Source organism: Oryzias latipes, chromosome 7 (genome assembly GCF_053564925.1).
Source record: "Oryzias latipes strain Hd-rR chromosome 7, Olatipes_Hd-rR_3.1".
Lineage (NCBI taxonomy): Eukaryota > Metazoa > Chordata > Actinopteri > Beloniformes > Adrianichthyidae > Oryzias > Oryzias latipes.
Window position 1 is genome coordinate 1,150,313 of NC_136243.1, and position 25,022 is coordinate 1,175,334.

Here is a 25,022-nt window from a genome sequence, read left to right on the forward strand (position 1 = left end):
GCCTGGAGTGCGGAGCGGGTCTCCCTTGGGGGGTCCTGGCTCGTACCTGGGGTTGGGGCGGGGGGATGCCAAGAACTCCTGGGTGGTGATGGGCTGCTCGTCTGGGGCCCTTCTTGGGTGGGGCCCTGCGTTGGGCTCTCCCGGCGTGGCGGCTGCTCTCCTGGTTGGGCTGGGGCGGCGCTCTCTTTCCCCCCGTGCCTCCCTGCTCTCTGGCTCTGGGGGCCTCGCGGCGGTCCTGCTGGCCCTGGCCTGGGTGGCGGATTGGGTCGCCCGGGGGGCGGTTGTTCCCTGCCTGCTGCCGTGTAGCGTTGGGGGTTCCGGCTGCCGCTGCTGCGGCGGCGGGAGTCTTGGTGTGAAATAATTTGGTTAAATACAACACAGTCTCACAGACAAACATACTAACAAACAAACAAATAAAACAAATATACTCATACTTGCACAAACAGACATGCACACATGCCCAGAACATTGTCAAACTTACACAAACACACAAACTTAAGAGGCAGACCCAGGTAAACACACAGTCACACATTCAGATACTTTTACACAACGGCAGCTGCTAATTTGGTCTTTATTCCAGTTACTCTTCAGCATCTTTTAACTGAAAGTTTCTTCTGGAATTATCCAGGAATGGGGGTTTTAAGCCCTTAGCTTATTTGAAACTATCCAACATGAAAGAAAAATGGTGGAATGACAAAACACAAAAGAAATTCAAATGGCTTAGAACTTGAAACAGACATATATAAATCTGGGATTTAAAAAAGACAGCACACTTAACACGTTTTTAAAGTCATACAAAAAAACAAAAGACACAAATGGACATCCATTCTTTTTTTTTGGAGTTTATATGCCTGTTCAAAGAGAATAAAAAAAACTCTTAGTGTTTCAGCCACAGAGAGGATTATTCACATCAGCAGAAAAAGTCTCTGGATTGTCAGTTCTGCTTTCTGGTTATGAAAGAACCGGTAAACATCAGTCTGAAGATTATCCTCACAAAATCTTCCCAAATGGTTTCATTTGCGTTAGCTGTGCTAAAAGGCTTTAAGAGAAAATAAATGATTATGAATAAAAATGACTTTAATTGACCTTACTCAAGCTCACAAGAGGATGCAATTCAAATAGTTTCTTTATGAGTTTTAATTGAAAGTATGCACTAATATATTTTTTTAAAATCCTTGGGTTAATCTTCCATATTTTCCTGCAAGTACACAACAACAGTAAAGCAGTGTGTTAAGGCTATTTGTGTGGACTTATTACATTGTTTTAATACTTTCAGGAGTTAGACTACAGAAGGTGAATCCGTCTGCTTCATATGCTTTATAGACTTTGGGATAACATTTAAAAAAAGTCATCTTAATGAAAATGAACTAACAAGTAAATCTATGCATAATTTTTCACTCAACAGCAAAGGTTTCCTTCTCCACTGATTATGAAAATATTTTTGTCAAATATTTTGAAAGAAAATTATTCTGTGTTTATGAAGAAATTCTTTCAGACTTTCATTCTTAGCTTCTGTCACACCTGCAGAAAACCCAAAGAACTTGGTTCAGAAGTAACATTTGTTCATTAATGTAATGTCTCTGAAACATGTTAATTACTGTTCAATTTTAATATTTTCGTAAAAAAAAAAATATATAAAGTATCCACGGTTGCAGACGGTTTTTAATTTCTCAATCAAGGTAAGGAATATTGTTGTGCTTTTAATTCTCCACTCCGACACAACTAAAGTAGGCCAACTTTATTTTTCTTCATTTACAGTTTTTCTCCATTGGTTTGGCTCATTTCTTGAAACAGAAATTACGTTCTCAAAACAACATGGACAAACCTCCAAACACCTTGGCAATTGTTCGCAACAGAATGGAATTTCACATTAATTTCATCAAATTGCAAATGTCTTCATTTAGCACCAAGAGAATAGATCTTGAGATCTAAACTGACTGTTGATTCTCAGTCTAATGGTTGTTCGCTCCAAAATGAGTCAGCATCCTTTCTACTAGAACTTGACTAACGAAGGAGGATGTACCAGGCCGGTGAAGGGGCAACACAACTATGTGTGCTGCCATATCTGAGAATGGTGTGGCCACTCACATCCCCAGTCTTGGCCCATACAATACACAGAAGCTCCTCATCTTCTTGGACCGTCTTCATTTTGATTTGATCCCTGAAAATGAGAGAGATCTGGTAGGGCCTCACCTACCACTATATGTTATTGTATGGGACAATGTGAATTTCCACCATGGCCCGCTCATCAGGGCCTGGTTCACTACTCATCCAAGGATGGTCATAGAGTTCCTACCACCTTACTCTCCTTTTCTCAATCCTATTGAGGAGTTTTTGTCCGTTTTGAGATGGAGAGTGTATGAGCATCAGGCTCAAGAGCAGAGGTGCCTGCTCCATGCGATGGATGCTGTGTGTGAGGATCTTACAGGAGGTCAGTGTAGGGGATAGTTGCCACATGCACGCCGTTTCTGTATTCTGTTAGCTATACAAAAACAGTACAATAACCCATTGTCAATGAAGGTCTGAGCTACAACTGAAAGGTAGACATGAGGGATATTTCAATGGTCCTCTGCTATCGTGACAAAACATCTAATCATTTTGACTTGCAGTGCTTACACAATGCCAAAGGGACAAAGTATTTTGGAGTCACTGACTGTTTAAATGAGAAGGAAATTTAGTTTTGACACATGAGTGAATTGTTTTGGGAGAGATATGAGCTTTTGCAGGTGAACCATGGTGTTGTGCCGAACCAGCCACATTATTTTGGCAAAAGCACCAAGAGTGTTGAGAACGTCCGGTCTGATAAAAAAATGAGCCAAAGCAATAGAGAAGAATCTCTACCATTTTGGTGGCACTGACTCTTTACATGGGAAAGGAATTTAGTTTTGAAGCATTAATGAACAGTTTTAGGAGATATATTAGATTTTGCAGGTGAGCTATTGTGTTGTGCTGAACTGTGAGACTGATTTGCCAAATGATCTTAGAGTTTTGAGAATGTAATTTCTGTTTGAAGAAATGAGCCAAACCAATGGAGAAAAACTGTTATAGGCTATATTTTATTTAATACATTTTTACGTTTGTTGTCTTTCTTAATCCTCTTTTCTACAAACATTTCTTTTTTCTTTTGGTCAGCTGTTCTTAAATAAATTTCTTTGGACTTTCCTCATTTTGTCCTTCCCTGATAGTCAACACTTTAATCAGCAGAGATTAAAACAAATAGATATTTAAAAACATAGTCTCCTTTCTGTCAAAACCACCTCGAACTACAGGTCAGGGATGCTCCACCCACAACCAATATGTGATTGGTCCAGAGCCTCAGAATGATGTAACACATGTCATTTCGTCAGCTAGCTCGTCCTCATCACGGCTTGTTTTGATTGGCTCCTCGTCGCTGTAGAGCCCAGCTGAGTCGACAACAGCACTGCTGAGAAAGCTGTGGTTACCAGAACCGAGCAGGTCGCTTGCGGCCGATTCCATTTCATCCACAGTCATGTGGCAAGCGTCAGCAATTTCCCGCTTGGCAAATGCCACAAACTTTGGATCACGAGCATAAAGCCCAAGTCCTTCTGAGATTAGAACCTAGGAAAACCGAAGAGGGATGATATTCTAAGCTTTGATGCTTATCTGCTTTGTGTCAGTTTATGATTTTGTTCTCTTACCGCCTCCACAAGACTGTCAGCTGATCCTCGCTTCTCTGAGAATGGGGGGTTGAGCTGGGGTGGGACTCGGAGAGTGGTGTATGCCCGGTATGGAGGTGGAGCTGGTACAAAACCAAATGACCCAATAAGAAAACAGTAGCAGTGAGGGTATTTGGGTGTTTTCTTCCCTCACCTGATGATCCTGTGGTTGCTCCGTACCATGCTGGTCTGGAGGCTGTACTTGTTGCGCTAACACCTACTGTACAAAAATGACACAGCTGCCTTCAGATTCAACAGTTCTCACTTCTTGTAAGCTGTTTAATATAAAAGACTTTGCCTCACTTCTTTCTGCTCCTCCTGTCTTCCCCTCTCCACCAGGTCCCCCACCCAACCAGGGAGGACTGCCCTCCTCCTCCACCAGGATGAGAGGAGCATAAAGGAGTCGACCACGGCGAGGACAAGGGTTGGCCCATGAGGTGGAGGAGGTTGCTGAGGAGTGTCCAGAGGAGTGCCGGGAATCATGGCTGTTAAATATCTGGTGGGGGGTGGGGGCAGGGGTGGCAAATTCACATATCACATTTTGCAGGAAGCAGAGCCCAGAAGCTCAGGCGTAAGAAGTTGATCTTTGTCCCACTTCAACGGGGGAGAGGTCTTTTAACAAAAAAGCCTTTTCAAAATTACCTTATTCTTTTTTTAATTGCGCTGCCATTTATCTCCCTGGCTATCAGATCCTAAATTGCATAGATGCGTGTTACCTGAGCATGGGAGCGGCGTGGGGGTGACGTTGGGTGGTACGTCCCGGGGATGGGCAAGTCATCACTGCTGCCCTGTCGTCTCAGACACTGAATGTTAAAGGATGGCTTCCGACCTAGTGGCCAAATCAACACCCCCCACTTAGTGACATCACCAGTCACAGTCAAAAGACCAGCGCTAACACCCTCTCACCTGTCGGTGTGGCAGGAAGCAGCCGTCTTCGGGTCATCCTTCTGCCTTCACTGCAGCTGTCACCATAGCTGCTGTTGGTGCATGCAGTGTTCCCATTTGGGTGATCCCTGCACAAAGGAGGTTGATCAAGGTAATGTCTGCAATCACACAACCACTTCATCAGACATTACTCCATCAAGCCTTTTGACGGCAAAAATATTTAGATGCAAATTCATTCATTAACAATTTGCAGTTTTGAAAAAGCAACCTAACTGTCTAACCTTGGTAAATGGCATATACTTGTATAGTGCTTTTCAACCTACAAGGACAATGTGCTTTTACAGTCACTGACCCATTCACCCAGTCACACACACATTGAAACACTGGTGGCTGCTCCGCTGCCAAGCACAGGCGCCCACCTCCCACCAGAGGCAAGGTGGGGTTCAGTGTCTTGCACAAGGACAATTCGACTCATGGGCGTGTAAGGTGGGAATCGAACCTGCAACCTTACGATCATGGGTTGACCGCCCTACCGCTGCACCACGGCTGCCTCTATCTGTTAGCATACCTGTCTCTGGAAGTGATGCTTTCACTGTCCTCCTCTCTGCTGTAGTAACCCTGTTCTCCATACGCCTCCACATCTCCATTTCTCCATGATCTGTCTCTTGATTCCTTCCTGTAGACCATTGAAAGGCTGATTCAGAAATCTGTCAATCAACATTCTGTACACATTTTTGCCATTATTGTCTTTTTCTCTTTTTTTTTCTTTTTGAACAATGCATTGTATGTTGAAGAAGGTTTGTATCTATCCAGGGAATGTTGTCTTGAAGTTGTGTCATGGCATTGCACTTAAATAGCTTTTGGTGAGTTGAACTTAGCAAAGTGTTTAAGACTTCAAGCTGTGTTCAGGCACCTTTAAGCACACAGCCTGTGTGCTTAGGCCAATGTTTTTTCAGAGATTGAAGTCTGGGATTCTGTTGGCTCTTGGATTTTTCAGGCCCAATTGTTACAATTTTTCCAGCAATAGTGTTTTTAATCTTATCTTTCCAAAAACAATTTTGAATGAATTTGCCTAATTAGTCTTTATTTGCAGCAGAGTGACCTCTACAGCAGTGTTTTTCAACCAGTGTGCCGTGAGAGATGATCAGGTGTGCCGTGGGAAAAGACCCATTCACTTATCTAAAAGCATTTCCCATCTCCAGGATATCAGCTTTGTGTTCATCCAAACAGGCCCTGATAAAACACTGAGTAGTTAGGAATATGAAAGATCACAAAATACTTTTTTCTTTGTGTTTATTTGATTCTATTAAAGATATTTTGATAAGAATGACGGTACCGCGATTTAGCCGTAGCTTCAGCTCTGTTTTCTGAAAAAGTCCCGCCCCTTTAACTGTCTCCACCAATCATTCTTGGATGCTTAATCATACATCATCAGTCTGACCAATCAGAAGTGGTTAAAGTCTTAACTTCCTTGTTCTGATTCTGCTCATAAAGTCTCTCAGTTCCAACAAAAATACCAGCTGAAGCTCGTCTTTAGCGGTGTAGCTTTCCACAGAATCCGGTGTCAGACCGTGGAACAAGTGAACAAAACCTTGAAGCTCAGAGAAGAGAGTCTGTCTGCCATCACTACATCTCCCATGATGCATTGGGTTAAAGTGACAGCGTCTCAGCGTATAATGAGTCTTCCCTGTTAAACAGCTTGAAACCACAACAAACACACGTCAAACAGTTTTTAAATCTTCTTGATGAAATCAGAGGTCAGAGGTCAACAGTTTAGTTCTCCTTCAAGGTTTGTGTTTCTTAACAGCCAAACATCCCAGAGTTTGGTCCAAGTCATCTTTCTAACTGAAACACTTTTCTAATAATGTCTGGATTATTTTAGATGTTAAACTTGCGAAGAAGTAATAACAACATTGAAGAAACAGGATGAAGGTGAAGTGGCCAACAGACACAATTAAACTAAATTGAAACAATTTAATCATCTAAAAAGAAATAAAATATTTTTGTTTAAGTTTTCAAAGACTTCATCTTTGATTAAAACAAAAAAAAACTAATAAAACTTCAACATGTTCACTTTTTGGGTAGCTACAGAAAACATAAATATAATGTTAGTTTTTCAATCCAGTCTTTAAATAATTTAGTTGAAAATTATTACTGAAAACCAACTTAACTTTTATAACATCTTTTAGAAAAAAAACATTGCAGAGGGACTGTAAATTAATACAGACTATATATAGAGTTTCTCCTTTTTTAGTTTTTGGATGCTGGTGTGCGGCTGGATTTTTGTCAAGGATAAAGTGTGCCTTTGCTCAAAAAAGGTTGAAAAACACTGATCTACAGGACATCGTAAGATTGCTCTTGCTTTACAGAACCTCACCTTTCATTTTTGTAGAATGATGGTTTTCTATGAGCGCTCCTCCCCAGTGAATGGCGTTGATGACTGAAAGATGACCTTAAGCTTTCTTTATGGTGAGAATGGTCCCCGTTTTCATTCCCATTGGCCATCTTGATGAAGGAGCCAACTCGGTGGATCAGACATCCGTTAGAGGCACCGCTGTCAGGCATTACACCACCCAAACCTGAGGACAGGGAGGTATGGACCTATCAGCACTCATAAGAGACCTTCTGTCTATGTCCACCACAGGAATGTTTAGCAGTAACATTTGAACTCTTGTCATATATCAATCTTCATTTATATAGCACTTTTCATACTTGACAACACAAAGTGTTGTTGGTTGTTAAGGGAACAACAGATAGGGCTCTAAATTTACCCTCGCCCACCCACCAAATGCAGGTAAAACTTCAATTTGGTGAGTAGAAAAACTTCTTCACTGCCTTCACTTTGGCAGGTGAGGCATTGTTCATCATCTCTGACAGGGGGCTCAAAATCACAACCATGACTTTTAAGTCCCCCCCCCCCCACACACACACATACATACATGGCTACTGCAAACTTCCATCCCAGAGTTGGTTCAATTCGATTTTGACTTCATTGCACAGATTTCATAGTCATGCACTATGGGGCAAGTGGTGCACGGAATTACCGCAGTTAGGTGCTTTCATTACTAGAGCTTGCTATTGCTGCATTCAGGTCTTCTTGGAATTTATGGCGTTTGCTCACACTGACCTCAATCAACGCAAACACACACTAACTTGTTGCTCCATGTCATTGTGTAACTCCTTCAAATGACTAAGACTCACAATTACAACAAGGAAAAAACAAAAACATTTTAAAGTAATTTAATTTATTCTTTACTTTTGTTGTTGCACACTGGTTTTTTGCAGAGACTTCTGGGAAATTTCCTGGGCATTTTTGAATTGTAGGTTTGTACAGCACTACAAAATGCCGAACACACTATATGTGCACCGTGTAGTGAGCGGTGAAGGAATTTGGACACAACTTTAGCCATAACTTTTCGAGCAGTTCCACCATTTTAAGAAAAGCTCACAGCTGCTTTTAGAGCCCTTTCCCCTATCTCAACTGGCTTTTCCCTGAGGGTTCAGTCGGACCTAAACCCCAATCCCGAACCTCTGTGTTAAGTAACCCTTGTGCTATCCTAGGCACTTAAACATTGGGAGTTGGGTCATCTAGACCAGTGGTCCCCAACCACCGCGGGAAATTTTGGCACCGGGACGCACAGAAAGAAAAAATAATTTCGATTTTGTGTTTTTTTTTGTTTTTTTTTTTCAAAAAGACGTTTTATTTTGAAAAGTGACCAGATTCTCTCTGTTACATCCGTCACACTTACCATAGCAACCAGAGTGTGTCGCGGTAGAAACGATGTTGCTCATCTTGTTCTGTTGTTGGTGTGACGTTATGAGGACACCGCTAATAAAGTTGCACATGATTACACAGTGGATTTACGTTCATTATTTTATTGTTATTATTATTACTAAAGAGAAAATTCCACCCCCGGTCCACGGTAAACGTGTCTTGCGTTGCACCTCAACCCCCCCCCCCCCCACCGGTCCGCGGTAAACGTGTCTTGCGTTGTACCGGTCCGCGGTGACAAAAAGGTTGGGGACCACTGATCTAGACCCACTAGATTGTGCTCTGAACCTTTTTTCTTCAATGGTTTGTGATCTTCACTGGTGTCCATGGATTACATGAAATCTTTCCACCTTTATCCACCTTTGTCATGGTAGGAAGAACACGTCAATGGAATGGGGGGGGTCATCTAAGATAGCACAAGGGATAAGACAACACAAAGCACCTGCTAGGTGAAACTGTCAACGAATTTTGGAAATGATGATATTGTCCATTTAATAAACATTTAAGTCCCCCTTTGCTGAAAATCATGTTTTTTGAGTTATTGACATGTACTTCTGGTATTGTTCTTAATCATTTCATTTTTGTATATCTTAGTAATTCTCCTTTTAAATTGCTGTCAATCAAACTCTCGCAAAGACGCCTTGTTTGAATAAATGAGCTGTTGTGACGTCATAATGGCGCAGGTGGAGGAGAAGAGAAGATGGCACATAATTATAATAATAATACATTTTATTTGTTAGGCGCCTTTCAAGGAACCCAAGGTCGCCGTACATAAAAGTGAAAATAAAAATAAAATAAAAGCAATCAAATGTACAATAAAATATACGAGTTGGAAAAGATGAGTTTTCAGTTTTTTGGCAAATTGTGAGAGAGACCCGAGGTTTCTGAGGTCCGGAGGTAGAGAGTCCCAGAGCCGGGGGGCAGAGCAGCTGAATGCTCTGCCCCCCATAGTGACAATGCGAGCAGTGGGGACATCCAGATGAAGGGAAGAGGAGGATCTGAGGGTACGGGTGGGAATGGCCACATGAACAAGATCTGATACATATGATGGAGCAAGGTTGTGGATGGATTTAAAAGTCAGAATAAGTATTTTGTATGTAATCCGGTGTGTGATTGGTAGCCAGTGGAGCTGCTGCAGAACAGGTGTGATGTGTTTGGAAGAAGGTGTTTGAGAGATAATTCTGGCAGCGGAGTTCTGAACATACTGCAATTTACGTAGAGTTTTTTGTGGTAAACCAAAAAGAAGGGAGTTGCAATAATCCAGGCGGGAAGTGACAAGACTGTGAACCAGAACGGCTGTGGAATGCGGACTGAGGGAAGGGCGAAGACGACGGATGCTGCAAAGGTGGAAATAGGCAGACCGGGTGATGCTATTGATGTGAGAAGTGAAGGAGAGGGTGCTGTCCAGGATGACACCCAGACTCTAAACCTGAGAGGAGGGGGAAATGGAGGAGGTTTCAAAGGGAATTGAGAATTTCTGGATGCTGTTAATAACAGATTTGGTGCAGATCAGGAGAAGTTCAGTTTTATCGTTGTTTAGTTTTAAGAAATTAGTAGTGAACCAGGATTTTATTGCAAGAAGGCAGTCAGTGAGGGAAGTGGGAGGTAGAGAGGAATTTGGCTTGGTGGAGATGTAGAGCTGAGTATCGTCTGCATAACAATGGAAGTGAATCTTGTATTTACGGAGGATTTGACCAAGAGGGAGAAGATAGATGATAAATAGCAGGGGTCCCAGGACGGAGCCCTGGGGAACACCTGTAGTGACAGGAACTGTATGGGAAGTGAACTGTTTTAATTGAATAAATTGGGTGCGACCAGAGAGGTAAGAGTGAAACCAGTTGAGAGGTATGTTTCTGATACCTATGGCGGACATTTTGTCTAGGAGGATGGTGTGGGAGATTGTATCGAAGGCTGAGCTCAAATCAAGGAGGACGAGAATGGAAAGTAGCCCGGAGTCAGCAGCAAGGAGGAGATCGTTCGATATTTTAAGGAGAGTCGTTTCTGTGCTGTGAAGGGGGCGGAAGCCAGACTGGAATTGTTCATATAGGTTATTCTGCGATAGATGTATGCGGAGTTGTTCTGCAACGGTTTTTTCAAGGATTTTAGAGATGAACGGAAGATTAGAAATGGGGCGGAAATTGTTGAGGTTTGAGGGGTCTAATCCTGGTTTTTTGAGTATTGGGGTGACAGCAGCCTTTTTGAGACTGGTGGGAACAATTCCAGTGGTGAGAGAGGACTGAATCACGTTGGTGATTAGAGGGGACAGGGAGGGAAGAGTAGCTTTGACCAGAACTGTAGGAAGTGGATCAAGTTGACTGGTTGAGGATTTAGAGTGTTTAATTAGCTCAGCAATTTCGTTGACTGATGGTAGAGAAAATGATAAAAATGAATGATGTGTGTCAAACCGTATTGGGGGAGCTAGGTCAGGGTCAGGATTTACTAGTAGTTCGTGATGTATTTTTGAATTGAAGAAGGAACCCAAAGTGTCGCAGAAGTCAGAGGAATACAGATGGGGAGGTAGTTGGTTAGTAGGCTGTGTAATTTTGGAAAGGAGGGAAAAGAGGGCCTTAGAATTCCCTTCACGGGTATTTATTAAAGTGAAGTAGTATGCTGTCTTGGCTTTAGAGATGGAGTCCTCATAGTGGGAGAGGTGACTGGTGTACATTTCCCGTTTTTTTGTAGAGTCTTTCCAGTCCACGCCCTTTAGCTTTAAGTTGTCTGAGGTAGGGAGTGAACCAGGGAGCAGTGAGAGAAAATGAGACCATTCTGGTTTTGAGCGGAGCATGGATATCCAGGGTGTTGCGGAGATTGTTATTGTAATGTGAGACAAGTTCATCAGGTGTGTGGAGGCTGTCGGTGTCAGGAAGGTTAGTGATGTGGGATGAGAAATGATCCAGGTTAATGTTATTAAGTTTACGGTAGGTGATGCTGCGTGTGGGGGTTGACCCAGTGGATGCAATATTGACATTAAAGGTTACTAGGGAGTGGTCAGAGAGAGGAAGGGGATCCACTTTGCAGGCATTTGGCAAAACACCTGAGCAGCAGACAAGGTCCAAAATATGTCCTTTGATGTGGGTAGGAGTTGTGATGTGTTGATGAATACCAAAGCTGTCCAAACAGGATATAAAATCTTTGGCAGCTAAATTATTACTTCTGTCCATGTGGATATTAAAGTCACCCAGAAGTATTATGTTTGGTGAGAGTAGGGAGAGGTGTGTCAAAAAATTTGAAAAGTCAGAGATAAATTCCTTATTGGGTTTAGGTGGGCGATAGATGGTGGCAACGATAGTTGGGACTGGTCCAGAGAATTGACAAACTAAAGATTCGAAGGATCCAAACACAGGAGCAGTCACAGGCGCAATCTTCCAGTTCTCGCGATAGATCATTGCGAGACCGCCCCCGCGGCCCGAATCACGTGGTTTGGCGATGTAAACAAACCCCGGTGGCGTGGCATCATTCAGTGGAGTGAAATCCAGGGGATTTTGCCAAGTTTCATTCAGGGACAAGATCTCCCTTTGTTGTGAGGGAGCGAATGTTCAGAAGACCGACGTTGACTGATATGCGGGGGTGATTGTTAGCCATGTTAGCCAAGCGGACAACAGGAGCTAGGACGCTGCGGTTAGCATGGCGACCGATGTGTCTTGATGGACGGCGAGCAGAGGACCAGAATGACTTGATGGAGGAGGTGTTGTCGTACTGGTAGCTCCGACGTGATCCACGATGAGAGTACATTCCTGCATTGGCCCTTCGTATTTTAAGCGCGTCCAAAGCTGGATTTTCTTGTTGGCAGCACGTATTTAAAATTAAAGTCCCAAATGTGTTCTCCGCATTTGAGTTCTCTCTCTGACCGAGTTTAAAGCGGCTTGTTGTCCCTCATTAACCACAGAGGGTAAAAACTAAAAGCCAGAATAAGGCTACGTTCACACTGCAGGGCTTAATGCTCAATTCGGATTTTTTGAAAAAATCGGATTTGTTTGCTAGACCGTTCACATTTCCAAGTAAATCCGAACTTTTGTGATCTCCAGTGTGACCGTGACACGACCCAAACGAGACCCGCATGCGCAGAAGCCAGAAGAATACTCAACGGTGAACGACGTCACTTGTTTGTGGAGCCAACGTTAACAATGGATGTCAACAACAGTGTTGTCAAAAGCGGAGCTCTTTTTGTAATATTAAATTTATTTTCACGAAGGAGCAGCACAATTACAATCTTCTCATTTTAAGAAGGCAATGGAGTCGGGATCGTCTGTACCCACTGTAGTGGAAGAGGAATGTGTATGTGTTGCGCCCGCGTGTTTGTGTGTGCAAGCGCGTGCCGCGATAGAGAATAGGGGGGGGGGGGCAGTGTGTGCGCGCATTCATGTTGTGTGTTACGGATGACGGTAATAAAAGAAGGTTTCCCCCAGAATAAATGCTATGGACTCTTTATTAACCTGTTCTGGAGAATCTAAGGATCAGAACAGGGAGGAGGAGGAGGGGGATCGCCTGGGTCCCCCGCGCTTCTGAGCACGTCGGAAAGGGGAGAAAGAAAAAAAAGTTATCGCAGGAAAGGTTCAACACCACGCTCTGCCATTTAGCTGGAAATTTTTTCAAAAACCGCCCAGCCCTGGAGTTTGGCCTGAATAGAGCGATTACCCCAACTATTAATCCAATCGGGGATCTCGCTTCCCTTCCACTGACTGGTCTCAGCAGCATCGTCCACCATAGTTGATGTTTACGTTCTCGTTCCCGCCTACTTCAACGCAAAATGATGACGTTTGTTGCGTGTCGATGACGTACGATTCGGAATCAAGTCGCCTGGCCGGTCAGACGGCGGTCGCAATTGAAAAGAACGGCTACAATTCGGAATCAGGACGGCAAACCCACGGGGCCTGGGTCGCAATTGAAAAGATCGGATCTGTGTCATTCAGACTGTCATGAAAAGATCGGAATTGGGCCGCTTAGGGGCAAAAAATTCGGAATTGGGTCGTTTCAGCCTGCAGTGTGAATGTAGCCTAAGATCCCAGGACCTTTTTAATTATTGGCCCTGTGAAAATTGGAAAAATATCATAAAGTTCAGGAGACCCAGGCAGGCTAGCTCCTTATCCAGCAGCGGGTCTCTGTCTGGCTGCCAGCTCGCCAGTGATGGGGATCGCTCCAGCTCCATGGGCCCTGGGACAGACTGTCCAACAGTACCCAATCTACTGTTGAGCTGGGCGATATGGTTCAGACACGTACCATATGCCGCTGAAATCGCGCTGCTGCTGGATCTTTGGGCCGCACCCACCTCTCAAATCAAACTAACTCAGTGGCCTTATGGTTAGAGTGCCCGCCCTGTAACTGGAAGGTCGTCGGCGCAAACCCAGGCCAAGTCATACCAAAGATTTTTAAAATGGGACCCAATGCCTCCCTGCTTGACACGCAGCATTAAGGGGTTGGATTGGGGGATTAAACGTCAGGATTGGGTCCTGTTCCCTGATTAATGAATCGTGGCTTCGGCTGTGTCCAAAGGTATATGAGGTGGGTGTGTCTGCTCATTCTCTGCCAGTTCGTGATTTTTCTCCCAGTAGAATCTTAAGTTTCAGGTCAAGAAATGCTCTTCTGTCCCCCTCTGGCTCCACACGCTGGGATTCTGTGTCTCCCAACCCTTGACGCTCACGCGGAGCCCGCTTCTTTCCTCTCACAACTTTCACGTAAGGAGCCTGCCCCTCCCAACTCCCGACAGTTGTCTGCTTCTCTCCTCTTCCCAGTTACACACACGGACCTGGCTGTCTTCGCCTCTAACGGGATTCCCCCCCTCGCATGTGACGTCATGCTGCCTCACAAGCTCAGCCGGACATAACAGCATCCGTCCTTTGGAGTCTGGACGTTTTTTGGATTTATGGAACGCTCCAAATAAACTTTATTCCCACCCTGTGTGTGCCTTACCTTGGGTCCTCATTAACTCAGAACATTAAACCACCAAAAGGTTCCCGAGCTTAGCTGTGTCTGCAGCTCACCGCTCCCCCAGGGGATGGGTCAAATGCGGAGAACAAATTTCGCACACCTAGGTGTGTGACAGATAGTGGGAATTTAACAAATCGCGCCGCAGTATCCCAAATCACATCTATACCACTGAATTAACATTAAAACTGGTCGCCTCTGCCGCAGGAATCCCATTTAGTGAGAATGCAGCTTAACCGTACCCCATAGTAATCCTTAACCCTTCTTCTGGGTCAGTGTAGCTAAGAAAAAAAATATTTTGCATTTCAAAAATTATGAGTGAATAGTCACTTTCTTTCTGGCCTTTCATTTGAATTGCTGTGCAAGTGAATTCAACAATCTGCATGTCCTTGCATCAAATCAGTTCTGAGCCACAGCCAGTGCTGCTTGCTGGTGCAATGTAGCCTAAGTTATGTCATTCAAAGCATTTTCATGAGCTCTTCTTTGTCCTTTTTGGTGTGTAATTTTATCAAAGAACAGGGTTTGTTACACACATTTGTTCTCACCTTTTCTTTATTGCTAAAGACAAACTTTTGAGAATAGAGACCATCAGTTGGTGTCTTTTGTGTCCTCCCCCTTGTGTCAAAGCTCTTCACTCATGCAAGATGCAGCTTGCAAAAAGGGGGGGAGCGAGGGCGGTGCTACTTAGTTCAGCACCAATGGCCACGTCCATGTAGAGGAGACTTTGGAAACAGAGGCTTTGGATAAACATGAAATATGACTTTAAGAAAATTAATAATAATCAAAACACCACTGGGGATGTTTTTATAAAAAATAAATGGTCATAGGGGGACTTGAGGCCCAAGGGTAAAACAAAGACTAGAAGTATGTGTGATTCAGAGTTTTACAAAAACACATGTAAGAATATGTAGGATATGCACGGTGCCTGGGTGTAAAACAGTTATTTTACCAGTGGGTGTAAGAATGGAGCCTCTTCGTTCTGTCTCTGCTTCAAATTGGTTTTCAGCCTGTGGAAACAGTCAAAGAAATGTCACCGTGCAGTTACCTTTGCTAAGTTTTGATATAAAATATGTCCAACACAGCATCTGCACCTTGTAGGAGACACTGTCCTCCAGCTCCTCTTCCTCCAGCATGGCCTCTTCCTGATCCAGGTCTTCATTCAGAGCCAAACGCATCTCTGGACCCAGGTCCTGAAGAGTCTTTAGACCTGCTTTACATAACTACACCAGAGGACAAATAATCCACTCACATTTTCTCACTTTTAAAGATCTCATTTAAAAAAAACATATATGAAAACCAGACACTTGAATCTATTGATAGAGGACATCGGGAGAAAAGGACACATGAATTCATCCAAGCTCTATTGCTTCATTTAAAACATCTAAACACTGAAAATGAAATGCCAACAGTGTGTGAAAGAGACATTCATACAAACCTGGATAGCAGACGGATTGGTGGAGTTTGGGTCCCCTGTTAGATCCCCCTTCTCTTTTCTCTTCCTAAACTTTCTAAAGTAATCCTGGATCAGGAATGTTGCATAAAACTTTCCAACGGTAACTTCTTCTTCTGTAATTGAGAAAGAATTCATTCTGCATTTTTATCAGAACTTCCTACAGTTTTAGCACTTCCAGCCGGATTCTTCAGGGATGGTCAACTCCAGGCCCCGAGGGCCGCATTCCTGCCTGTTTTCCAACATACTCAGTAGCATAAGCATTTTCTGCAGTATTAGTATTTTTTGGAATATTCTTCATGCTGATCAGAACTTCTTTTTTTAGTACTCTATTTAGCATCTGCACATCCTTCTGCTTCATTGCTTCCTGTAGAATCTGCAGCTCCAGATGCAGCAATATTTCCTGCTGCATCAGTACACTAATCTGTACACCAAATCTTCTTGTCCCATCAGTTATTTACTGGGTATTCTGTACTTCTTGCTGCATAAGACATCCTGTTGGATCAGTACCGTGTGCAGCATCAGCAGTTCCTGCAGAATGTTTTCCCTTACCTTCATGTGGAGGGATGACTTCATCCAGCAGTTTGGGCTTCATTCTCTTCCAGATCTTCCTGATGATGGCTCTCAGTTCTTCGTTCTCCTGTTCAGGATGACCTGTGAACAGCATTGACAGGTCAAATCATTTCTGGAAGGCTTAGGCTTCTCATATCTTTTCCCCCCATTGCAACTATGATATGTTCCCACTAACCAAGGTAATCGATTACTTTTTGATGGGTTTATCTCTTGAAGTCACATCATTAAAAGCCAGTGGATTGTGTGCAGGCTCACTAAAGACCTCAGAAGTTTGTAAACTGCAGAAGTTCCCTCAATGAGTCATTGTCACTAGTGTTACGGATGACAAGTATAGCAAATAGCAAATTTCTTTTATATAAAAACAAACAGTGTTGTGCAGATTTCTTCCAAACTGTAATTCCTCAAAAGTAATCCTTAAACTAACAATGTCTCTATATTAATTCCTCTGTTACTTTTAACTTTTTTTGAAAAAAAAACGCAGAACCAGGAGGGAAACTAAGAAATAAACAACTGAGCATTTTAAATTTGGCTGATAGGTGATATGGTAAAATGTAAAGTACCATGAAAATCCATCCATTCATCTTCCTCCGCTTATTTGGGACATGGTCGCGGGAGCAACAGTCTAAGCAAAGATGCCCTAGCGCAGTGTTTTTCAACCTTTTTTGAGCCACGGCACACTTTAACCTTGACAAAAATCCCGCGGCACACCAGCATCCAAACATTTTTAAAAAAAAGGAGAAAATCATAGTCTGTATTGATCTACAGTCCCTCCATGATCTCACGTGCATTTTTGTGATAATTGTGTCAGAAGAAGCTGGAAGTTGCAGCTGTTTTTTTTCTAAAAGATGTAATAAAAGTTAAGTTAGAAGATTTAAAAACTGTTTGATTTGTGTTTGTTGTTGTTTCAAGACCTTAAGAGGAGAGACTCATTGTGCGTCGAGGCGTTGTCATTTTAACCCATTGCATCATGGGAGATGTAGTGCAAAAATCCACCGAAGACTCGCATCTCTGAGCTTCATGGTTTTGTTCACTTGTTCCACGGTCTGATACCGAATTCTGTGTAAAGCTACACCGCTAAAGACGAGCTTTAGCTGGTATTTTTGTTGGAACTGAGAGACTTATGAGCTAAATCGAAACAAGGAAGTATAGACTTTAACCACTTCTGATTGGTCAGAATGATGACATGTGATTGAGACTCCAAGAATGATTGGCGGAGAAAGTTAAAGGGGCGGGACTTTTCAGAAAACGGCTTTAGTTGCGGTGAAATCGCGGTACCGTCATTCTTATCAAAATGTCGTTAATTGAATCAAATAAACACAGAAAAAAGTATTTTATTATTTTTCATATTCCTAACTACTCAGTGTTTTATCAGGACCTGTTAGGATGAACACAGAGCTGATATGCTGGAGATGGAAAATGTTTTCAGATCAGATAATGAGGGCAATTTCCCACAGCACACTTGACAATCTCCCACATGGGACACCAGTTGAAAAACACTGCCCTAGCGACCCGAGGGGTATTCCAGAAAGCAGGTTCTGCTAGCTCCCATGGTAAGTTTGAGGCTAAGGAAGTTGATAACCTCAGTTTTCGGTTCCAGAAACAGTGGTATGTTTCAGGGTAGGTCAAGTTGCCATAGCAACTCTGAACATAACCTGGTCTGGAGCAGGTTTAGTTGAAGGTTAGTTTGTTTTCAGAGAGGTGAAGCAGCATGGCGTGTCCATTTGAAGATGATTTAGTGGATGAAGAAGCTCAGATAATACTTTTTCCACCATGAGAGGGCGATAAGACCACGTATGGATGTTGGAAAAATAAACTTTTTTACTTTGATGTAACTTAGTTATTTGCTTCAGTTAAGATAATTAAAAATCTTTTTTTTTGTTAAGTCAGTTTAAAAATAACACGTAGTTGTCAGACAGTTATTTTGCTTTCATTCAAATTAATTCAATTAAGTAGGTGTAACTTTGGTGCTGCTGTTAGATCTGCACCACAAGGGATTGTGGGATACCATTCCCTTTGCCTGTCTGGACGGATTTGGGTTTAAGTGTGGCTTTTTGACCAAATGTGTTTAGTTGTTCAGCTGTTTTACTGTTTTTTACCGTGTTTTGACAAGTTATTTTGTATTACTTTGCTCAAGTCTCTGCACTATGAGGGAGAGGATGATGAGTTTATATAGCACCCCTACAGTCAAGTGATATATTGACAATGTCGGGAAATTCCTAAATGAATGAACGCAAAAAGCACATACTGTTTTGTTCTTTTTATTGTCATAAGAATGAGGATCTGCCGGCTCAAACTTAGACAAATGAGAGTTCAAGAATTATAATTAATTAAGATGGAAAAAAAAATTACTTTAAATTTAACTCAATTACTTGTTACCAATTGAAGTAATTCATTTAAGTTGGCAAAATTGGATAAGTTATATATATATATATATATATATATATATATATATATATACATATACATATATATACATATATATGCGTCACATGAAAATGGAAATAAGTACAGAAACTCGTGCGTTTACTTCGTCTGTTCTTCTACTACAAGCAGAAACTCTTTCTTTTGCTGATGATGCAGCCGTGTTACTTTTTTGATGGACGTATAATCTTCAGACGGGGTCATTAATCTCATACTCCGTTTCACTGAAGTATAGCACTTTGTTTTATGTCTCTGTGTTGGAGCGTTTTGTTATCATTTAGTGTTGCAGACGCTGGTCCTTGGTTTATTGATCTACTGCTATTAAATATTCTTCAACTTGCCGTTTTTGCGTCAAAGTCGTACTCTGCATCTGAGTTCTTGAGCTCTTACCAGGATGACAGTCCCAGCAGTTTGTGAAGTTCCGTTGCCTCCAACAGATGGAGCCTTTTCACCTGATGGTGGGATTGCCTCACTTACCCAGAACTTGCGTGGCTGCATGTCTGGATTGTTGGAGCTCCATGGCCGCCTGACATGTCTGGAGCAGCCTTCACCTTCACCCTGACAAATAGGACTTGGTCCTCCTAAACCGTTTGATGGCACGGCTGAGGATTGCCAGTCATTTCTTGTTTGGGTCGGCTCCAGTTTGATTTCAACCCCAGTTAGTTTCCATCAGAAAGGAGCAAAGTGGCCTGTGCCCTACGTTTTTTGACAGGCAGAGTAAAACGATGGGATCGGGCGGTGCCCCATTGCAGTTCCTTCAGTGCTTTTTCCACTCATCTTTTGACTGTTTTAACCCCTCCACGCCTCACAGAGCAACTGCTTCTCAACTCGTCTGGCTGTCCCAAGCGTCCAGCACTGTTTCGGATTATGCAATAGAGTTCCACACAATTGCCGCCAGGTCTCATTGGCCTAATGAGGCACTTGGTTCCACCAAGGACTTTCTAGCCCCTTAAAGCTTAATCTAGCAGCGAGGGAGGTTCCTGAAGATTTGGAAGCCCTGATTGATCTCACGACTCAGGTCTACTTACGCATGAGATAGAGAACCCAGTTCCTGGTCCTAGGACACGTCACCATCAGCGATCGATGTCACCTGACCCTTCCCATCGTCGACCCGATGACTGGGCTCCATCCTCAAAGATTTTGTTTTGGAGTCCGTTCTGTTTATTGAACTGTTTGAATGCTGCTATGTTTTGTTCTTCTGTCCAGAAAACATTTGCTCCAGAGCCTCCTGATCTTGGCAATGTTCCTCCTGTTTACCATGACTTGGGTGATGTGTTCTGTAAGAGTAGACCAAGTCCCTTCCCCCACACCATCCTTATGACTGCCCCGTGGACCTGCTCCCAGGAACTCAAGCACCCAAGGGTCGTCTGTAACCCTTAAGCCCTTCAAAGCGATGGACCAAAGGGGGGGGGGGGGGGGGGGGGGGGGTATAAAGCCTCATAAAGCAACAAGTTGCTGGATATTTATAATCATTACTGTCAGGTCAGGTTTAGATGTAACAAATCTAACAGGTGTGGGGCCTGTCCACACACACACTCAAATGTAGCAAACATACCTGTTTACTCCAATGATGGTCACAAACAAACGAGTACCATATTTACACGACCATAAGGCGCACTTAAATGTCTTAAATTTTCTCCAAAATGTATGGGGCGCCCTATGAGGCGCTGCGCCTAATGTGTTGTTGTGGGACATAGCAGATGACGGCATGAGAACGCGGGAGGGAAGTGTGGCGTGAACAACAGAACATCATTTTTTACGACATCGTTGAAGCACAGTTTAAACTGCAAGCTATCAGCTGTGCGGAGGAACGTGGGAGCAGCTGCCAGAGAATTCAAGATGAATGGAGTGGAGGAAGTTGGAAAACGAACTCCGACAGTCAACAAGACAAAGCTGAGTTTCTGCGGAAAAAGGCGACTCAAGCGATGGATTGACGATCGCTTTGGAAAGAATCTCTGCAGTCACCATTTGACTGAGGGTAGTAACGCTTTAACTTTCGCTTGAAACGCCGTCATCTTTCCATCCGGGCGAGGATAACTGTGCCACAGCAACTTCCATCGGATAACAATGAAAAGATGTTTATCATCTGCTCATACTGCAGTAAAAAGATCACCAACAAACACCTGCAGCCCAGCAAATCACCAACATGGACCAGGCGCTGCTGACTTTCGACATCCTGGTGAGTCACAGTGTCGAGAAGAACAGAAGCGATACGGCAGCAATACGCACAACAGGGCGCGGCTTTTATTGTTGTGGGAGGCAGCGCCGGGCGAGTTACGCTACAATTTGTGAATGGATTGTAGAAGCTTGGGCTAACGTGTCTGCTTGCACTGGGAAGACTGAATCTGCAATAGGTAAGCAGTTTGGCATAACAACAATCCCAAACACAATTTGTAAGAAGCATTTCAAGGTCCTGGAGTGGCCTAGCCAATCTTCAGATCCCAACTAGGGGTGTGTATTAGCAAGAGTCTGGGGATATGATACGTATCCCGATATTTTACCGGAAAACATTTTCTTTCTTCTTTTCTTCTTTAAGTATGACCTAGAAAAAAACTCTACCTGAATTTCAATATGTCTTCCATTGTCATAATAATAATGATCACAATGTCAAGCCATGCAACTGTATCTTGTATATAAGTTGCTTTTACCCAAACACATTAATAGTGCTTTTATTTTTGTAACTTAAAATATAGAAAGGGAACAGTCAACATTGTCTGATTTCCACAACAAAATATTTTTCAGTATAAGACAAAAAAAGGAATGAATGTGCTTTACTTTAACCAACAAGGTTCTACAGAATGGTTGAAGAAATAAAGTGCTGTTTATTTTCAACATTAATGTAGCTTCTCCAGTACTTTTAAATGGTTCAGGAGTCTGAATGGTGCTTCAAAAATAAAAGGGGGGGGGGGGCAGTTCTTTCCAGAAACAATAAAGTGTGAAGATGAGGCAGCATTCCAGGATAAAGGAGGTGCTTTAATGTGGATAAGATGCTTTGTTTCCATTACAGTCAGCTCTGCAGCTGCAGCCCTGCTTTCTCACTCGCAGAAGTAAACTAGTAACGCTCCTCGCCACGACGTCGGCCTTTTTTTTGGAGCATTGTACACTGATCTATCAGATCGCTAAACAAGAATCGATTGCTGGGAGGTTCTGCAGAAGTTTGGCTCACTTTGCCGATAGCATTTTGGCCGATGCTACATACATTTACATCTTCACAACATATATAGATTGTTATTGAATTTCTATACAAATATGTCTAAATGTGTAAACCGTTTAAATACAAAATCGAATCGAACTGAATCGAATGAATTGACAGAATCGAAAAAAATCTTGAATCGAATCAAATCAATTCTAGAAATATTGGTGATACCTAGCTCTGCTGCAAACATTGCTTGAACTTCTGAGCAGGTTTTGATTTTCATTCTGGGAATTACCATGCAGTAAATTTAGAGGGTTGCTCCTGGTCGTCCAGTCATTTCTGAAGCTCTACAATTTTGTTGTCTTTTTGCTCATGAATAACTTATATTTGTTCCTGCTGAATTTTAATGACCATCTCTTTCCAAGCCATCAAGTGTTTTTTTGTCTTCTACAAAACCCATCACTGGTGTTTTCTTTGGAGCCATTGTCAGGGATCACTTTTCATATTAAATTAAGTTTTAAGATGCTGCTACCTGTTGCCCACTGCTAACAAGGCGTCAACCTGGAATTTTACTGAGTTACACCCCAACACTGATGGTAATTGTATTGTAGTTTTAAATCCTGTCATAGCACTGAAAACTGCTCTGCTCAGGGTGTGCAATGACCTTCTTTTAGCTGTGGATTCTGGGGCCTCTACTGTTTTCATTCTTTTAGATCTTACTGCTGCTTTCGACACAGTGGATGACAGTGTTTTATTAGTCCGACTGGAGCACTCTGTCGGTGTGAAGGGCACAGCACTCAGTTGGTTCAGATATTATTTAGGTGGAAGGAGTTTTTCTGTCTCCAGAAGCTCCACTCAAGCATGGTTTACCCCAGGGCTCAGTTTTAGGCCCTCTTTTTTTCTCGCTCTATCTGCTGCCACTGGGGTCCATTTTTAGGAAATATAATGTTTCCTTCCACTGCTATGCCGATGACATCCATACTTTTGTTCCCTTAAAATCTGGAGGAGCTGAGGGTCTTGGGAATTTACAGAAGTGCTTGGCAGAAATCAAATCGTGGATGGAGCTGAACTTCCTCTGTCTGAACAAAACAAGACAGAGGTGTTCGTTTTTGGAAAGACTGACTTGCTGACAGGCTGCTGTCGTGCTGTTAGCCACCTGGACCCCTCATATGCTCCTTTTATTAGGAATCTTGGGGTAAACCTTGACAGGCATTTTAAATTTGACAAACATGTCAGTGCAGTAGTCCAGTCTAGTTTTTATCACTTGAGGCTAATAAGCAAAGTTAAGCCATATCTATCTCCTCATGCCCTGGAACAAGCGATTCATGCTCTAATCTGCTCCAGACTGGACTACTGTAACTCTCTCTACAGTGGTATAGATCAGTCTCTGCTTCGCCGTCTCCAGCTGGTTCAGAATTCGGCGGCCCGCCTGTTAACGGGGACCAGACGGTGTGAGCATATCACTCCATTTTTACACTCTCTTCACTGGCTGCCTGTGTCTTTTAGGATCATTTTTAAGATTTTACTTTTGGTTTTTAAATGTTTGAATGGTCTGGCACCGTTGTATCTCTCTGGGCTGTTACATGTGTATCGTCCACATCGAGTCCTAAGATCTGAAGATTAAATGCTTTGAATGGTTCCAGGCTCGGCTTGTGACTCAGGGAGACAGAGGCTTTTCAGTTGCAGGTCCGAAACTCTGGAATGCTCTCTCATTCTCTGTGAGGTCAGCCAGCACCGTCAGTCATTTTAAGTCACTTTTAAAAACTCATATTTAAAGTCATGCTTTTAACTCCAGTGAGTGGATTTAGTTGGTCAGCTTGTTAATTTTATTCTTTTACTGTTTTATTGCTTTTATTGTTTCTTTATTGTATCATATTGTTTCTGATTTTATGTGATTTTATGTTAAGCACTTTGGTTGCTTCTGCTTAAAAAGTGCTATACAAATAATGAATGTTTTATGTGGAAATGAGAAAAGAAATAAGCTAAATATGTGTCCTTCAGCAGAAATGAGTCCCCCTCAGAGGTTGTTAGGGTTTCATCCAGTTAACAGATTGAGAAACTTTTAACAACAACATAGCCCCTTGAAACATTTGGAGGGAAAACAATGATGAGCTCAGAGCTTTGATAAGCTGAGCAATGCAGTTTTGTCGCTGTGACTGTGAGTTTTACCTCATCAAAGCTGATGGCTTTCTGCAGCTACTCACCGTCTGTCTTGATCTTGAGCGCAGTACGAACCAGAGCAAAGAGTGTGGCGTTGAAGGTCACCATCCCATCAGCGTTCAAAGGCATGTTCATTGCCACTAGACGCTGTAATAAAGAGGAGAGGAAGACCATTTGAAGTCAGACTCACTCTGGAATTATGTGCAGAGCTGCAGCACCACCAGCTTTACCTTACAGGCCACTCTGTGTGGACAGAGCTTCCCAAAACCTAATGGAGGCTGAATCCTACGCAACAGAGCCACCACATCCAGATGTTTGATTCGGCCTCTGAGAACACAAAACACATAGTGAAGTCACCTTCTCCATTTAGCATGAAGAGCGGCCAAACTTATGTTTGCATTGTCGTTGGCATTCTCTAATGGTAGATTTTATTTTTTTGTCATGTTTATTAATTATGACAATTTCTGCATGCAACAAAAAAACAGGCAAATTGCTAAGAAGTTATGCCATTTTAGTTATACACTATGCACAATAAGTTCGAGATACTGTGAAAAAGTGGTTGTTGTGTACACAGCGTTTTGTTTCACACATCGTTTTTACAGTCTATGGATGCACCCTGCATCCAGGGGCGCCACAAAAGGAGAAAGACAAAAAAAGAAAAGAGAAACCTATGCTTATTGACTGTATTAATGCCAATGCTATTCTATTCTTTTCTATATGCTATTCTATATGTATAATATATAATATTATACAGTATAGTCTACATTGTGCATTTATCTCTAGTTTTTATTTATTAATTTTATTTCATTTGTATTGTTAAAATCACATGTTAATAGACTAGTGTCCCATCCTCCTCTTCTGTCCCCAGATGTGCTGCTAAAGTTTCTCAGTTCATCCTGTGCCAATCCTCCTGTCGCCCACACATCCCAGCACATTCCTGCACTGATGAAGCAGCATGAAGCTCTGCTCCAGTAATCTCCCCCTCAGCAGTGCAACCCAGAAGTGATGCAGCAGCATCAAGTACTT

At 42.7% G+C, this 25,022-nt stretch overlaps 1 protein-coding gene across 3 annotated transcripts in view; it reads right to left on the reverse strand.

Moving 5' to 3' along the window:
* Positions 1-554: 554 nt before the first annotated feature.
* The window catches only part of cacna1fb (calcium channel, voltage-dependent, L type, alpha 1F subunit), a 91,425-nt gene continuing 66,957 nt past the window's right edge, over positions 555-25,022 (reverse strand). For 2 of the 3 annotated variants that reach the window (XM_078949995.1, XM_023957109.2), the window contains exons 38-51: positions 24,227-24,323; positions 24,041-24,143; positions 16,259-16,360; positions 15,692-15,822; positions 15,348-15,476; positions 15,206-15,263; positions 6,940-7,141; positions 5,131-5,238; positions 4,584-4,690; positions 4,394-4,506; positions 3,981-4,173; positions 3,832-3,897; positions 3,660-3,760; positions 555-3,579 (exon numbers count right to left, since the gene is read on the reverse strand). In XM_078949995.1, coding sequence (XP_078806121.1) covers positions 3,316-3,579; positions 3,660-3,760; positions 3,832-3,897; positions 3,981-4,173; positions 4,394-4,506; positions 4,584-4,690; positions 5,131-5,238; positions 6,940-7,141; positions 15,206-15,263; positions 15,348-15,476; positions 15,692-15,822; positions 16,259-16,360; positions 24,041-24,143; positions 24,227-24,323 — 1,774 coding nt within the window. In that variant the 3' untranslated portion in view covers positions 555-3,315. The remainder of the gene's footprint in view (positions 3,580-3,659; positions 3,761-3,831; positions 3,898-3,980; positions 4,174-4,393; positions 4,507-4,583; positions 4,691-5,130; positions 5,239-6,939; positions 7,142-15,205; positions 15,264-15,347; positions 15,477-15,691; positions 15,823-16,258; positions 16,361-24,040; positions 24,144-24,226; positions 24,324-25,022) is intronic. The other variant, XM_023957110.2, reaches the window with a different exon arrangement.